Source organism: Chelonia mydas, chromosome 9 (genome assembly GCF_015237465.2).
Source record: "Chelonia mydas isolate rCheMyd1 chromosome 9, rCheMyd1.pri.v2, whole genome shotgun sequence".
Classification (NCBI taxonomy): Eukaryota; Metazoa; Chordata; order Testudines; family Cheloniidae; genus Chelonia; species Chelonia mydas.
The window spans coordinates 60,372,883-60,389,947 of NC_057855.1; the positions used below are offsets into that span (position 1 = coordinate 60,372,883).

Genomic DNA, 17,065 nt, shown 5'->3' on the forward strand with positions numbered 1-17,065 from the left:
TATGGAATCATGGGCCTCATCCTTATCCCTACTACTCCATGCCAGGGGACAGCAAGGGAAACCACAACTTCACATACTCTAACCTGAGAGACCAACGCCTGGTATACGTGTAGTCACAATCGACTACACGTGTGCATTCAAACGCGCAGAAATGTTTGCTGCCTTTCCAATCTTCAAGTTCCATTCCATTAACTTACAATTAACATTTGTATTGCCTCGCATGCTTTTTGCGCATTGATTTTTCCTGCGCTGTTGGTGCAATTCAATAAATTTCTGTTTTTTGAGAATGAGATTCTCTTTATTACTTCACACCGGACACGGAAAGCACACGGTACTTGTAAATGTACAGGATCACAGTGCACACACGTCCTAGTGAACAGCCAGTCTTATTTATAAACAGACAGCAGGTACCACCCAATTCCTAGCAGCACCCACAGCACACTCCAGAACAGCACCCTACTGCAGCTCTTTCAAAGCTACCCTCAATCACTAGCTCCATTCTCAGCTCTTGTGATGGCCCCTGTGTCTGGCTGTTCAAAGTCAGCAGACAGCCAGTCATGACAGCTTCCCCCCCTTGGCCTCAAAGATCTGATGCAAGACACAACAGCCAACTATAACCATTGAGATATTTTTCTCAGTGAGATCTAATCTAGTGACTAAACACCACCAGCGTCCCTTCAATCCACCACAAGCATATTCAACAGTCATTCTGCACCTGCTGAGTCAGTAGCTGAGTCTTTCCTTAGTGGTCTTGAGGTGGTCAGCATAAGCTTCATGAGCCAGGGGAGCAAAGAGCAGGCTGGGTCCCACAGAATCAATACTGGCATTTCAATATTGTCAGTGGTAAGCTGCCAGTTGGGAAAGAAAGTCCCTGCTTGCAGCTTTCTGAGCAGTCCCGTGTTCTTAAAGATGCAAACATCATGCACCTTCACAGACCAGCCCGCACTGGCATCACTGAAGCGTCCCTGGTGACTGACCAATGCTCGCTTAACCATAGAAAAGGAACACTTTCTGTTGATGTGTCTGTTGCAAGGTGGACTTGTGCTAAAATAGGGATACGTGTGTGGTCTTTTGCCCCACCGCAGTTTAGAAACCCCTCACTGCCTAGCAATCTACCATGTCCTGCACACTGCAAAGAGTCACAGTCCTGAGTAGCAGGAGACGACTAATAGCCCTACACACTTAACTGACAATGGTCCCTACTCTGGATTTTCAAACTCCAAAATGATTTCCCACTCACTGGTAGCAATTCAGCATTCCAAGTTTCCAGAGTGAAATCACCACTCTCTTCTCCACTGTCAATGCAGCTCTCATTCTGGTGTCCCTCTGCTGGAGGTCTGGGGACAGCTCAGCACAGATATCCAGCACTGTGGCCTTTTACATCCAAAAGTTCTGCAGCCACTGCTCATCTTCCCAAACCTGCATTATGATGCGATCCACCCACCAGTGCTCGTTTCTTGAGCCCAGAAGTGGTGCTCAGCTGTCTGCAGCTGCTCTTTGAACCCCACCAACAATCCTGAACTGTTTTTCGCTACATCCCTTAGTACACTGTCCTTGAAGAAATCCTTGCGTCCCCCATTGTTGCGGTACTTCCTGTGGGTCTGTAACTACGGGAGAATTGTGCCTCCTGTATTTGCAACGTTCATGAGAAAAGCACAGAGCTCTGTGGGCTCCATGCTTCTGTCAGAGAGGGGAGACACTGAAAGTGCCATGCGGGTTGGTGGGATTTTTTTTAAAAAGGCACAACTATAGGCTATGAATGGCATTATGGGATGGAGAAAGTTGCATGCCGGTAACTTGACCCCTAGCTCCCAAAGGTCCTACGTGACTCATTTCTACTCCATACACATTGCAAAAAGTTCCCAAAAGGCATTACACCGCTGATGGTGACATGCAACACACTTTGCAGTGACACAAGCACTCCTGGTGAGCACATACAGTGCAGATGCAAGCAGCCAAGCATGCATTCGCGCGAGCAATGGTGGTCATTGTACAAGAACGTACTTTGTGTCAACGACAGTTTGTAGCGTAGACATGTCCTGAGACGGGGATTGGAGTCCGAGACACAAGTCAAGCAGAAGTTACTAGAACCCAACTAGCAAAAAGGGCCTTGTCTACACCAGAACACTTTCCTATAGGGTCCTACTACTGACACCCCAAGTGGAGTCCAATCAGTGATATCAATAAACATGCTCCTGTGAACTGTGCACCAACAGTCACTGGCATTTTAAGTATTGTCATGCTACTCTGCTCTGAAGGCTGCGCTTAATGCAATGGGATCCTGGAGCCCTGCTTACCCTAGCTCCCAATGTTGCTACCATTGGTGGTAGCAATGATGAGAAATGTTCACAGAAACCCCCAGTGTAGAAACAGATGACGGTGATTAAACAGTTATAGCTTGCTACAGCAGGCTGGACAGAATCTCATGATGCTTTCCCTACAGCAGACTTGCATACTGCAAGCGAAGATCATCACAAATGAGAACTCTGACATGCTTTCTACAAACACTGATGCCAGATGCTGTGTATTACCCCAGATTAACGCCACATGAAAACCAATTCCAAATAGAAGACAAAGAAGATACTGTCTAGAGTGAAGGGGGATTGTTACAGGGACTAAATGCCAATTGCCCTCATTCTAGTGATCCAAACAGCTCCAGTCTCATGTAAAGTGTCAGCAGGAACTTCCTTAATCTCAGAGGGGGCAGCGTACAGCAGAGGGGCAAGGCATTTGTCTCCCTGACAGAGGAGTCCCTGTTAACTCAGGAAGTTTGCTGTTGTTGGTGCATGGGGTGAGGGGAGAGACCAACTTGATTAACTCAGTCAACTCTCTCAACTTCAAAGAGAGAGCATCAGAATGCAATTACTCAGCATTGCGCATGGTGGACAAAGCCTGTATGGTGATCCCCTTCACCTCTCTGGTTTTCGGTTTGTGTGTCCCATAACATGCTGTTCTAGCACAATATTTCAATTGAAGTCAATGGGAGCCACAGGTGCCACGCACCCCTGAAAATCTGGCCTCAGGTACCCTACACTGGACTTGCAACAACTGAGACTCCTAAAATCAGTGGCCACTTCTGGAAAATTTGGCTGCACCCGGAGAGGCCTAACTGCAACAGAGACGAGAGAAAAGGACACAGAAGAGGGCATTTGGGAGGGTCAACCAACAGTTCTGTGAATTAAACACATATCTATTATGTTTTATATTGAATTTGAAATATTACATGCAAAAAATGGTATTCACATCATACCACAGTTAAGATAATAAAACATTGGGAAATGCAAAAGTTAAACTTGGCCACATTACACATACAGTATGTTTTCATAGTCTGTACCTCTAGGAACTTCGCTATTTCCCAAGAGAGAAAGAAAACAGTACTTACATGCAACACAGCTGAGTAACGTTAGCATATTCAGATCACATCAGTGAATGCAGCAGTCAATTATGTATTGTTAATGTTGCATTAACACACTTCTTTCCCTTTAATTTTAAGCTTACAGAGCTTGTAAATTCTTTTAACCAGAGCTACTAGACTGGCAAAATCTCCAATCTGTGCAGACTTCACAAGCAGCACCATAAGCTTCTTGAATTAATCTGTGCATGTACCTAACTAGCTGTGAACTTGCGAACAATCCATGTCTCCTGAAGCGTGCACATGGAAATTTAATTTTCTCTTGTGAAAGCTTGGCTTAGGCAATTTTCAAACTGTCTATTTTAGTCAATCAAAACCAAGGTATTTTAAGTGTAGTACAGGCACTACTTCTCAAGGAGGACTGTGTCTATGCCAAGTTTAAATCTTCAGCCATTTTTCATATAGCTCTCTTTAAAAAAGTGACTAGACTTTCTTAATACAGGGAAAAAGTATTTTTCAAGATCAACTGAAAGAATTTTGCTCCAATTTATGAAAAGGCCACTTTTAGGTAGAGATCAACATGTAAAACTTAGGAACAAAATAAGAATTGGCCATAAATTTGTAAGCATGAAAAACAGAGGAGTAGAAGGGAAACTTTTGCATAACAGTGACCCATATAAATATTAGCAACTTTCAAGGACGTGTGCTGCTAGATTCTCCAATGGCCTTCCAAGGTCATTGCTACACTCCTGTTTTACTTGGCTACCTATAGAGCCCTGTCTACACGACACACAGTAACTGTCTGAATAGGGCTTTGAAGAATTAAAATTAGCTGACAGGGTAGTCCAGGAAAAATTTGTCAGCTAACTCAATTCTTCACCACCACATTCAAACACAGCAACAATCTGTAATGTGTACAAGGCCTAGAAGACCGCAGCATGTCTGATGTGCCTCAAGACTTGCTATGAGCACACTAATTCAGATTTCCCCAAAAGCTGCCATGCCAAGAACAGCCACAAGTGAGAATCTGCCTCTGCCAGAACAGGAAAATCTAGGGTTAGAACAGTCAAGATTCATCACTACAAATATCCGAGGGACCCCTACCACTACCCACATTAGGTGTCTAATACCAGAGCACACAGCTCTTCCTTGTAGCTCCTGCCCTCCAGCTAATGAAGAAATCCACTTCAGAGCTCCCTGCTCCACTGTTGTTTCCATTACATTCACAGGGAGACCAAGATTCCTGACCAAGAAGTTCTCTAACACTAGAGCAAGGGAACATTCAAACAAACTGAAAGGTACCAAACTCAAAATGGACAACAGAAACTATCTTTTCACATATCTACTGTGGAACCCACTGCCTCAGGATATTGTTGAAGACAAGAACTTATCAAGACTCAAGAAAGGACTGGACATTTATAAAGATAACATCATCTGAGAATAACAGTAAAAAAGAAAAAGTTTGGGAATTGATATCAAACCTCCTGCTTTGGGATTTAAACCAGTTTCTAATTATTAGTGCTTAGGATGAAGACATTCATGGGGAGCAGATTATCCCACACCTGCCTACTACATGGTTTCTTGCACCTTCCTTTGAAATACAAGGTGCTGGCGACTGTTCGAGACAGGATACTGGACTAGATGGACCATGGATCTGACCCAGTCTGGCAAGTCCTATGTAGGAGCTCCCCTCCACAGTCTGCATTTATCCATGATGCAAGAAATTTGGAAAGCATCCTAAGGCGACCAGTTCCTACCTGGCCAGCCAATTCAAAGTCACACACAAGCTGTGTCTATACTAGAGAAATTTTCCAAAATTTCTTGCTGTAGCTACCATGAGTTCATCTCCACAAGAGTTTACACTGGGGCTCCTAACTTTGTTAACAGATCACCAGTGTTTTTAAATCGTCACCTGATCTTGTTCACAGCAGGTCTAACAACACTGTGCTGAAAGCAGTGGCAGCAGTCCATCTACACTAGAGCTCTCAGGATTGCAGAAAGGGGAGGACCTGAACCAGGGCTGGCAATCATGGAAAGCATTTGCAAAATTTAGGCAAAGCTTGAGACCAAAAGTTACCTCGTAATATTTACTCCCAAATAAGAAGGTTTGGAGTTTTTTTTCCAAAGGAGTTAAAATTGAAAGCGTGCTTTAGAGTCCAGCTACTACCCAAAAAATACACCCTCTTCATAAAAACCCTACACCTTTAAACAATCTAGGAAGTTAACATTGAAGGGATCCACTGCCATACCTTCTCCATCATTCTGCCATCATTTACTATCTTACCTGATATACACCAGTAAGTGTAAGTAGTTTTCTTTGGCTGCTAGGTCTATGTTGTTTATTCAATGGATAGTAAATATTTCAAAGTGTAGAGTCTCAGGTACATTGTTACATCCAAGTTCCGTACATTTTCTCAGTGTGATATATTGGTGGAACAGAGTGGAAACACGACTGATCTGTGGCGTCATAAGACAGGCTGACTCTATGGCATTGAAGATTTATGTAATTGTGGGTACAGCTTGCAAGTTTGTATTTTTAACTCCATTAGCAATAATATGTAGCAACTAACAAATGCAAATTTTGTAGCGAGTAGTGTTGCACTGTCTCTCTGCTATACTACCATGGAAATGGAGTCTGAATAAGAAACAGGATTTTATGAACTCCTAGTCATTTGTCATTTTGACCTTTGCACAAACTTCACTAGTTTTAGAGGGACAGTTAAAGATGGTTGGGTGGTGTAAAACAGGCAGTGTGAGAGCGAGAAGTGAATCAGTAAAGTTCAGAATTTTTAATTTTCTGGTTTTTCCTAACAGCGTCAAATTTTGGTCAAGATTTGTTTTTGGAGGAGTCCACTGGAACACACTTTCAACATTAACTTATTAAAACAAGCTTTGTTTGGGAATCTCCCTGATTTTAAATGCGTGCCAAGTTTACGTTGGGTTGGCATATAAAGCCCAGAGGAAGGCCCCCTTGTCCCCTCCTCATAGATCATAGCAAGCTCAAAGCAGGGCTTTGTCTCCTGCATGAGGGATACACAGGATAGCGAACAATGGAGGAGGGACAAGCTTTCGTGCACACGGAAACACTAATTTTTATGTCCAGAAAATTCAGTGTGGATAAAAGAACACTTGGCCTCTCTCTGTCCTTTCTAAGTGTCCCATAGCAACTTGCAACCCCCTCCCAGGGACTCCTCTATGGCCCCAAGTCCTCTGCACCACCTTTCCCCATTCTGCACCAGTCTGCTTTCTCCTACAGAGCCCCCTCCCAGCCCTTCATTCCAAGAAGCTAGGAAGAGTGTTTTTCCTCTAATTTGCCCCATACCCCCAAACCATGACTACCTTGGTTCCCTGTCAGCTCCCCCTGAACACTGCCCCTCTGCATTTGCCACTAGTCCCACACCCATTCGCCCCACTCCATACCCCTCACCTCTGGCTCAACCCAGCAGATGCAAAAGCAAAGCCTGGAATCAGCTGCAAGCCAGTTTACAATTCTGTATGAATGTAGCCCAGGTTGTGACTGTGGGTCACAGGAAAAAAAAGAGGGAAAAACAAAGAAGAATCCCCCAACTCCTGCAGTCAGTACACAGCCTGGCCCATTGCGTGGGATTCAACATCATCAGACTTAGAGCAAAACAGCAAACCAGGATCATTTGCTTCAGTCAGAGGAAACACACACAAGTCTCCTATAAGAAACTGCAGAAGCAAGAGTCAGTTTCCCAGTTCCTCCTTGGTTCCAAGTCTCACTACGGGCCCAAGACCTTCCCGCGGCAGTTTCATTGTTGAGCTGAGAAGTAAGAAGAGAGCATCATTCTTCTTCTGCTCAGAGACTCTCCCCCAGCTTTCCACGACATTCTCTTTCATTTGCCAAAGTAAGTTATGCTGAATTTCATCCTCAATTGAAACTAAAGCCCCACTCTCCCTCCCTGACAGTATTTCACACACTCAGGAATACTAAAGATTTTTATCTAGTCTGGAGCATCCACAAGGAGCACTAACAGTTTTGTTAGGCAAGATCACTTACGATAAATGATTATAACGGAATTTGCGTCTTGCAGTTTCAAAGTTTAAATAAAAACAGTAGCTCCTTTCTGTGGAACAAAGACACAACATACGTAAAAAGATGTTTTAGATAGGAAAACTCGAGTTTACCAGGCTACTGACAGCAGCAGAATATCACAAGTGGATTGACTGTGGCACATGGAATGCAGGACTATAACCAGCTGACTATATTTGCTTCCATTTCCCTTCATTATCATCAAAGAAAACTTCACATCCTTTGCACTGTAAGGCTAGTCTTGAAACCTCTGCTACACCTTTTCCACTTAGAGAGTTCTCCAGTTTACATCCTTGCAGTAAGAGTCAAACTTCAAGACGGGAAAGTGAGACGGCAACATTGCATAGTTCTTATCTCATGCCATGCACCCCAGAAAGGAAGAGAAGGAGGGTGTGTGTGGAGGGGAAATAAGAAAGAAAGCTGAAAGTTCAAATCTGTCACCCTGTAGAGGAGGAATGGGTGGAAAAGGCAAAAAGATTCTAAAAGAATTATAGATTTATTATTTCAGTAGCTGTTAGAAAACATGTTCACTCTCCAATGAAAAGATAATTAACAAGATTCTCTGGGCTATTAATTTGGCAGTGCTCAGGAATTACAATAGGCCATTCATCTTAATCGGTGACCTGAGAGGAGCAGGGCAAATCTCTTCCACCAAAAGATATGCTGGAAGAGAAAGAATACGCCACTTCCTTAAAGGTTAACTTCTGATGTCAAAATTAAATGGAGAACACAAGGACAGATAGTGTAAAATAACCTGCTTCCATGCAAGGATCTGCCATAAAAAATTTGCTTGTATTTTCATTTCACTGCTCATGCAGAGGTCTCCAAATACTTTAAAAGTCCAAAAAACAAAACAAACAAACAAAAACAAAACAAGAGAAGATGAATTCAAGAGATCTCTAAGCACCAAGGTCCAAAGGCATGGGCATTGCTTAAAAATGAACTATGAAGCATAAAGTCTCCTTTATTATGTTCAAAGACAGATGCAAAACCTCTCCCCCCATCCTAGAACAGTTTTCATATTTGAAACATCAGATTCTTCCTTCTTCTTAAAGGGCTCTGGAAAGATCATTGGAGGACCAGATTATTAACATCAAGCAGGGATGGGAAGACAAGAGAGAATGCCAATTCTTAGACCACAAACAGTAGTCTTAGGTTGTCAGTTTCCAGTCTGAGGATCAGCATTCCTTCCCCATCTCATTTTGGATGGGGAGCTGAAGCTCAGGTTATAGCTTTGTGTGACATCAGTAACATCCTCCTCCAAGGAGCTTTTCCAGAAACTGCCAACAAAGAAGAAAATGAGGAGCAGATATTCCCAATATGAAAGACAGATAAGCAGAACAAAGTTTGAGATCCTCTTCAAGCCCTTCTATCCAAGGAGGTGTAGAAAGCTAACGCACACTGTGTGTGTTGCTTCATAGTTCATTTTTCAGGAAATAGCACTCTCACCTCTCAATCCTGGAGATTAAGATGGCCTTCCTACAACACAGGATTAGATTAATGGGATGGGAAGCTGCACAGGGGACTTCATTCACTGATCTCATGCTCTGAAAGCTCAAAATGACATCCTTAAACAGCCCTCACACTGAGATGTCACAACCTCAAGGACGATAAACACAGTAGTTTTAAGAATCCATTTAATGGTGCCATGGAAGCTGTTTCTCACTACCCACATTCTGATGCAAAAGATCACAGAAGTGGGTAAAAAGCAACACAGCTAAGAACCTCTAACATTTACCATTAAACCCCACCGGTTTTATTTCTGTTCTAGACTCAAAGCTGTTTGAGGACTCACTCTCATCCTGTCTCTCTTCCATTATGAGGTACTCAACTCGAAAGTCATTCAGCAGGCAACGTAGCAAGGAGCTCTAGCAGACTGTCACTTCACACCTAGAATACTTCTTGGAATTCAGAGGCCCAACTCCTTCTAGTCATCATCCTGAGTCCTGCTGGCTTACAGCAATGAGATCAGGTTCCAGGAAGGGGTAAGAACACAAGAACTGCCATTCAGTCAAACCAATGGTCCACCTAGCCCAGTATCTTGTCTCAGACAGTGGCCAGGACCAGAGTTTTCAAAGGGAGTGTACAGAACAGGGCAGCTGGATTGATCCAACCCCACTTCCCCTCCCGGCTTCTGACAGTCAGGAGTGCGGGTGTCTGGAGCACGGGTTGCATCCCTGACCATCCTGGTTACTAGCCACTGATGGACCCACCCCCCATGAACTGATCTACCCCTTGGCTGCCTCTGCTTAACCCATTCTGCCTTGGTGCCCCGCAGCCGCCTTGCTGAAGTGGCAGCGCTCAGAGCACGCCAGGCGGACACTGGTTCCTCCCCACCCACCGTCCGGCTTTCACACACCCCCTTCCCCGGAGGCCCCAGCCAGCTCCCGAAGCCCTGGCTCCCTGCATAGCGCCGGGTTGTACTTCTCAGCAGCGGCCTCAAACCAGGCACAGGCGGGGCTCGGCTCCCCAGGGCGCGGGGCTGGAGGCGCTGGCAGCGCCCTGCTCCCGCCAGCAGCGGGGATTCGCGCCGGAGCCGCTGCGGGGCGGGATCTGGCCCGGGGGCTCCCCGCGAGGATCGCCACCACGCCCGGGTAAGCGGGTGTCGGGGCGGCCGGGAACGGGGGTCGTTCACCCCGACCCACCTGCCGCCGCCCGGCCTCGCGGCCTCGGGCTCAGAGAGCGCAGGCTCCGCGCCAGCTTCTCCGCCACGGCGGCCACTCGGCAGCGGAACATGGCTGCAGCGTGCCCCGGCCTCCGCTCCGCTCTGCACTGACCCCGGCCCGCCCTCAGCGCATGCGCCGGCCGCAACGCCGCTCCCCGATTGGGTGATCCCTCCACGCACGCGCAGTGCGCAATGGTCCACCAGGGGAGCCTTCTCGCGTCGCGTCACTCACCTCTCGCGAGCGGGCCGGGCTGCGAAGTGTCGCTCGTGCCCCCCGTCTCTATAGTGCGTCCGCCAGGTCTGACCATGCTGTGGTTACCGGCGCGCTGCCTTCTCCGCCCACCGCGGCGGCCGCTCGCGGCCCCTCCCCGGCGGCGAAGCTCCGGGCCCGGCCGCCGCTGGCTTCTCACCACCCCGATCTTCTACGTGAACGGGCCGCCGCACATCGGGCACCTCTACTCGGCGCTGCTGGCCGACGCCTTGCACCGACATCGGGGCCTGCTGGGGCCGGGCCCGGGCCGCCTCGCCACCGGTGAGCGGAGGGGTCGGCGCTCGGTGGGGTGAGCGGGGGCGGGTTAGGGGCGGCCCCGGGCCGGGAGCCGGACCTGGCAACTCTCCATCCCCGCCGGCCCGGAGCGCTCGCCGGCAGGGGCCGGGGGGGCGGGCCGCGCTCGCCGGGGAGCCCCGCCTGGCCCCCCATTCAGCTGCCCCGCTTGGCTGTTCCAGGGACTGACGAGCACGGGCTGAAGATCCAGCAGGCGGCGGCAGCGGCCGGGACGTCTCCCCCGGAGCTCTGCGCGCAGGTGTCCGGCCTGTTCCGCGACCTCTTCTGCCGGGCTGCCGTCTCCTTCACCGACTTCATCCGCACCACGGAGCCGCGCCACCGCCGGGCGGTGCAGTGCTTCTGGGCGGCGCTGCAGGACCGCGGGCTGCTCTACAAGGACTTTTACGAGGGCTGGTACTGCACCCCGGACGAGTGCTTCCTGACCCAGGCCCAGATCACCGAGCGCCCCGACGCCCAGGGCCGCCCCTGCAAGGTCTCGCTGGAGAGCGGCCATCAGGTACTGCGCTGCGCTGCCTTCCTCCCTGCCCTCCTCTTGGCATGGCCCGATGCTTCCCTGCCTCGCGGGCCAGAGCAGGTGGGCAGGTACTTTCTTCTCACCCGGGCCCAGGCCCTGTGCTCCCGTAAGGGATGCTCAGCAGACCGCCTGCTTAAGAGAAATAATAGCAGTTCTATAGTTAATGTATCAAGAGAGAAGCTGAAGTTTCAAATCTCTCTGGAATTTTCTTGTATGGTTAGATCAGCTTGAAATGTGGTGTGCCTGTTCATGGGCTGGAGCAGAGTTAGCGGTCTGAATTCGCACTCATTTAGTCAAAGGGTTCTGGAGATGTAGAATACTATAAAAGGAGATGGTTTTAAAACTTCAACCTTCTTATACCAATCTCTGGGCACAAATGGAGACAAAACAGAGGGCAATAGCCACATCAATCCCATGTCTCTTCACTGCACGTGCTGAGAGCTAGCATTCAGCACCAAGAAAAACCTCCTATATGTAAAAATTAGGGCTGTCAAACAATTTTTAAAAATTGTAATTAATTACTAGATTTAGAAAATAGTCACACTTAATCTCAGTTTTGATCACACTGTTAAAACTAAATTGGTATTCTATTACTGTTATAAATATTTTTGAATTTTTTCTACATTTTCAAATATATTTCTTTCAAGTACAACACAGAATACAAAGTGTACAGTGCTCACTTTATATTATTTTTTATTACAGATACACCTCTTCCCCGATACAATGTGACCTGATATAACGCAGGTTCACATACAACGCGGTAAAGCTCCGACACGCTGCTCTGAGCAGCGTGTTAAGGGTGCCGGGCTGGGCTGGGGCCGAGGGGTTGGATAAGGGGCAGAGGGTCTCGGGGGCGGTCAGGGGCTTTCCTCCCCGCCCCCCCCCCCCCCGGGTCTGGGAGGCAGGAGCTGTGTGGGGGGGCACTTTTGGGGGCCCCCCAGTCCCAGAGTGGCCCTAGGGATTAGCGGGGGGCTGGGAGCAGCCCGTTCCACTTCCCTCACCCCGGCCCCAGCCGTGTTGCTCAGGGGAGGTGGCTTGGGGGAAGGGATCCCCCCTGCACTCACCAGCAGTGGCGGAAGCGGAGCAGCCTGGCTCCAGCCTGCTCCACTCCACCAGCTCCCAGCCACGGTGCTCCGCTTCCCGCCGCAGGTGAGTGCGGGACCTTTCCCCAAACACCCCCCACCCCCTGGCTGGGGCCAGGGCAAGGAAAGCGGAGCGGGCTGGGCCCCGTTGTTCCACTTCCCACTGCAGGTGAGTACGGGGGAGCGTCCTTTCCCAATCTCCCCTTACTCCCCAGTGGCGGAAAGCGGAGCGCCACAGCTTGGAGGTGGCAGAGTGGAGCGGGCTGGGGCCACGTCGCTCCGCTTCCCACCACAGGTGAGTGCGGGGGGACGTCCTTTCCCCAACCTTCCTGCACTCACCAGTGGCGGGAAGTGGAGCAGCCCAGCCCCAGCCCGCTCTACTCTGCCAGCTCCCAGCCGTGGCACTCCCCCACTCACCTGCGGCGGGAAGCGGACTTTTCCCCAACCCCACCCCCAGGGACACTGCTCAGGCTGGGCCAAGGAGAACGGAGTGGGCTGGGGCTGTGTTGCTCCGCTTCCCGCCGCTGCCGGTGAATGCCTGTCAGGGGGCGAGCGGTGTGGATAGGGGTCGGAGCAGTCAGGGGACAGGGAGCAAGGGGGTTGGGTAGGGGGTAGGATCCTGGGGGTGATTAGGGACGGGGGTCTCTGGAGGGGGCGGTCAGGGAACAAGGAACAGGAGTGCCAAAGCAAGTTCAATATAACACGGTCTCACCTATAATTCAGTGAGATTTTTTTTTTGTCTCCCAAGGACCGCGTTATATTGAGGTAGAGGTGTATTTACACTATAAAAACAAAAGAAGTAGGTTTTTTTCAGTTCACCTCATACAAGTATCGTAGTGCAATCTCTTTATTGTGAAAATACAACTTACAAATGTAGAATTATAGAGCCTACAAGTCGAAGCATGAAGGGGCACACGAATGTTTAACATATCTGGCACATAAATAACTTGCCAATGCCAGCTACAACAGTGCCAGGTGAACAAGTGACATAAGAAGCAGACAGCATTATGTTCCATAATGTTTACCTTTGCGATTGGCTGAACAAGAAGTAGGACTGAGTGGACTTGTAGGCTCTAAAGTTTTACATTGTTTTGTTTTAGAGTGCAGTTATGTTAAAAAAAAAAAAAAATCTGCATTTGTCTGGCAGATGTTGGCACATCAGCTGGACGTGAGTTCCTGGTCTGATGTCCTGGCTAAAAAGTTTAACATGATCCTTGAGGGCATAAGCCAGAACATCCAGTAGCAGTATAGAGGTGGTATGACCTCTGTATACCACATTAGTAAGACCATTACTGAGTACTCTGTCCGGTTCGGTGTCCACACTTGAAAAAGGATGTTGGAAAATCAAAAAAGTTCAGAAAAGAGCTACAAGAGTGAAGCAAAATCTGGAAACCTGCTTTACAATGAAAGACTTTATGTGGGGAGAATAGTTAGATATTTAACAGTGAGGATAATTAACTATTGGACGAATTTATTAAGGGTTGTGGCAATTTTTGAATCAAGATTGGATGTTTTTATAAAAGATCTGCTCTGGTTCAAATAGGAATTATGTGGGGGCAGTTCTCTGGCGTGTGCTATACAGGAACTCAGCCTGAATGATCACAAGGGTCCCTTCTGGCTTTTGAATCTATGAATGTTTCTGATAACAGAGGGCTCGTTAATACAGTAGGCAAAGGCATATTGAGATCCAGAGGCTGGAAATTGAAATCAGGCAAACTCAACCTGGCAATAAGGTACAGGTGTTTAACAATGAGGGACAATTTACCTAGGGACGTGGTAGATTCTTCATCACTTGAAATCAAGATTATATGTATTTCTCAGAGATGTGTTCTGGCTCAGTCAAATAATTGGGCTTACTGCAGGAATCACTGGGTAAGATTCTCTGGCCTCTTGTTATGCAGAAAGCCAGACTAGATTATTATGATAATCTCTCTTGCCTTTAAAATCTATGAATTCCCAGTTTGGCCAGACAGTTCCTGAGTTCACTGATCAAATCAGTTTGGGCATGTCTGTCTGCAGCGTATATCCCATTTTAACTAAAGTGAAATTTCAAATTAATTCAGTTAAATAAGTGAAAAAGGTGTTGTGGACACTCTTGTATCAGTCAGGTGTATATCAATTTATCTTCAGTGGATTAGGAAAAGATTTAAACTAAATTGAAGTAAAATACTCTTAAACCAAAGTAAAAGTGTCTGCATGGGGTTTTGAACCCATTCCAGTAAATGGTCGTAAAAACAAATTTAAATTAAACCAGTGCAACTTTTGTATGTTGTCTGGGAAGTTTCATTTCCTGGTTTTCTAATGCTTGCCTGGGGGAGGGAGAGGTGCAGTCCTTGTAGTAGAGATGTATGGGGACCATAGCTCTGCATTTCCTGGTTTTCCAAGGTTTGAATTTTGAGAATTAAGCTCTTGTGCAGTGGGAGGGCCAAAAGGGCACCAAGCACTGTTGGATGTCTAAAACCATAACTCCATGTTAACAAACATATGGGTATCACTTGTAGAACTTAGTGAAGGGTATTGGTTGTAATTCATTTTTCTCTCACGCTCTCAGGTGCACTGGACCAAAGAGGAGAATTACATGTTCAAGCTGTCTGAATTTCAAGAGCCGTTACGGAAGTGGCTCCAGGGGAATCGGCACGTAATCTCCCCAGAGCCCTTCTACCAGGTGGTGCGCCGGTGGCTGGAAGAGGACTTGCCAGACCTGTCTGTCTCCCGTGAGAGAAGCCGATTACAGTGGGGTATCCCTGTCCCTGGTGATTCAACACAAACCATTTATGTGTGGGTAGATGCCTTGGTGAACTATCTGACCGTAGCGGGTTACCCTGATGCACACCATGCCTGGTGGCCAACTGCTCACCATGTTGTTGGCAAGGACATCCTCAAGTTCCATGCCATCTACTGGCCAGCATTACTCATGGCTGTGGGGCTTGATCCTCCAGAGCAGATCTGTGTGCACTCCCATTGGACAGTCCATGGGCAAAAGATGTCGAAAAGCCTGGGCAATGTGGTGGATCCAGTGGCATGTTTCAAGCAGTACACGGTGGATGGCTTTAGGTACTTCCTGCTAAGGCAAGGTGTCCCTGAGCGAGACTGTGACTATTACGAGGAGAAAGTTATTAAGCTGGTGAATTCTGAGCTGGCAGATGCGCTTGGGGGGCTTCTCAACCGCTGTACAGCCTCTAGCATCAACCCCAGTGGGATTTACCCACATTTCTCAGAGTCTTGCTTTCGAAAGGGCTCTGACCACGTGGATGTGGAAGCCTCAGGTAGGGCTTTGGCTGAGGACTACGAGCTGGTAGAATCAGTTGATCACCTGCCTCTCCAGGTGACTGATTATTTTGAACACTTCCAAATATACAAGGCTTTAGAATCCATTGTTGCGTGTGTGAGGCAGACCAATGGCTTCTTCCAGAGACACGCACCCTGGAAGCTGTGCCGAGACAACCCTGCAGAGAAGTGCTGGCTTGACACAGTCCTTCATGTGACTCTGGAATGTCTGCGGATTTACGGGATTCTGCTGCAGCCAGTGATTCCAGCCACTGCGGACAAGTTACTTTCCAGGCTGGCTGTTAAGCCTGAGGAAAGGACTTTCACAGACTTGACCTTTCTGCCTCGCTACCATGGAAAGCCGAGTCCCTTTGAAGGAAGAAGACTTGGCCCTGACACGGGGGCCTTATTTCCTAGGCTGGAAACACCAGGAAGGCGTCGGATGGAAACCAAAGGCCTTAGACTTTGACAAATGACTGCTGTGAATAAAACCTCCAGGGACACACCGAACTTCTGTGTCTGTTTAAGTATGTTTTTAAAAAATGTTAGCAGCTCCTTAGATCAGGCATCAGCTGGGTGGGTCTCGTGCACCCTCCTCCTGGCTGGGATCCCTTGCCAGAGCAGGAGGCCTGAAAACCTCATTGTGATAGAACCCCAGAAGCATGAGCCAGGCCTGTTGTCTTTTGTGGGGTTTTGAGTGGAGCGTTCTCTGATGGTGTTGCTGGTAAATATCCTCAGCCGCTCTGCTGAGCGGGTGGGACATGAGAAGGGATTAGGATAATGCCTGACTCTTTTTTTTTAAAAGGGTAGATCTTTGTTGCTGGCCCTTTCTAAATAATATGTGGGCTCTGAAAAGTTAACCCCACCCCCATCTCTTACTCAGTTTCCTTTTCCATCCTGTCTGCCTCTCTCATTGACGTGAGGAGTTGGGTGGTCATTCTACTAATAACATCTGGGCAAGAGCACAGCAGCCTGTCCCCCGGAATGGCCTCTCCTCTTCTGGGGTGAGACCCCTCCCAGCTAGCATCTCTATGCAGAGAGGACCCAGAGCCCTCAGGGGCACTCAAAACCTGCTGGCTGACTTAGCAGGGTAGGGGGTGTGAGAGAGAGAGTTGAAGTGAGAAGGGCAGGGGCTGATGACAGGGCATTGAGGGGTACTGGGGTTGCTGCCAAACCCTGTAGCCAGCTGTTCTGCACAGGGCTTTGGATGCCAAGGCCCTTGTGCTGGGCTCAGTGCCAAGGCTGGTGCCTTTGCCTGCTGGCATCAGTGGCAGCAGTGATAGCTGCTAGAGCGCTCTGCTAATGGCTGTAGAATGTTAGCTTCTTTTGTCCTTGGGATACAATGGCCCCTACATGTTGTGTTTAGCAGCTTCGTCCTCCCGAGGCATTGGGGGTTGTGGCTAGCTTGTTACAGATGGAGAGGAGGGCAGATGGGCTGGAGTGCATGCAGTGTCGATTTCCTGCTGAGTCTGACCAGTTGCCCCGCAGAGCTGTGGGAAGGATGCAGGAAGGTACCACTATCGTACAGCTAATGAAATTGTACTCAGGGGCAATTGCTCATCTGTC

General features: G+C 48.2%; 2 protein-coding genes across 27 annotated transcripts in view; one reads left to right on the forward strand and one right to left on the reverse strand.

The window, feature by feature from the left end:
• The window catches only part of AIFM1 (apoptosis inducing factor mitochondria associated 1), a 37,809-nt gene extending 27,489 nt beyond the window's left edge, over positions 1–10,320 (reverse strand). For 6 of the 26 annotated variants that reach the window (XM_037908140.2, XM_037908137.2, XM_037908136.2 and 3 more), the window contains exon 1: positions 10,052–10,205. In XM_037908140.2, the coding sequence (XP_037764068.1) occupies positions 10,052–10,142 (91 nt within the window). In that variant the 5' untranslated portion in view covers positions 10,143–10,205. Of the gene's footprint in view, positions 1–9,201; positions 9,356–10,051; positions 10,246–10,303 lie in introns of those variants that run through there. The other 20 variants (XM_037908141.2, XM_037908139.2, XM_037908138.2 and 17 more) reach the window with 8 other exon arrangements.
• MARS2 (methionyl-tRNA synthetase 2, mitochondrial) lies at positions 10,249–16,009 on the forward strand. Its single transcript, XM_037908153.1, has 3 exons — positions 10,249–10,603; positions 10,798–11,132; positions 14,784–16,009. Exons 1-3 carry the CDS (start codon positions 10,264–10,266, stop codon positions 15,966–15,968), a joined length of 1,860 nt encoding a protein of 619 aa, XP_037764081.1. The 5' UTR covers positions 10,249–10,263; the 3' UTR covers positions 15,969–16,009.
• Positions 16,010–17,065: the final 1,056 nt, after the last annotated feature.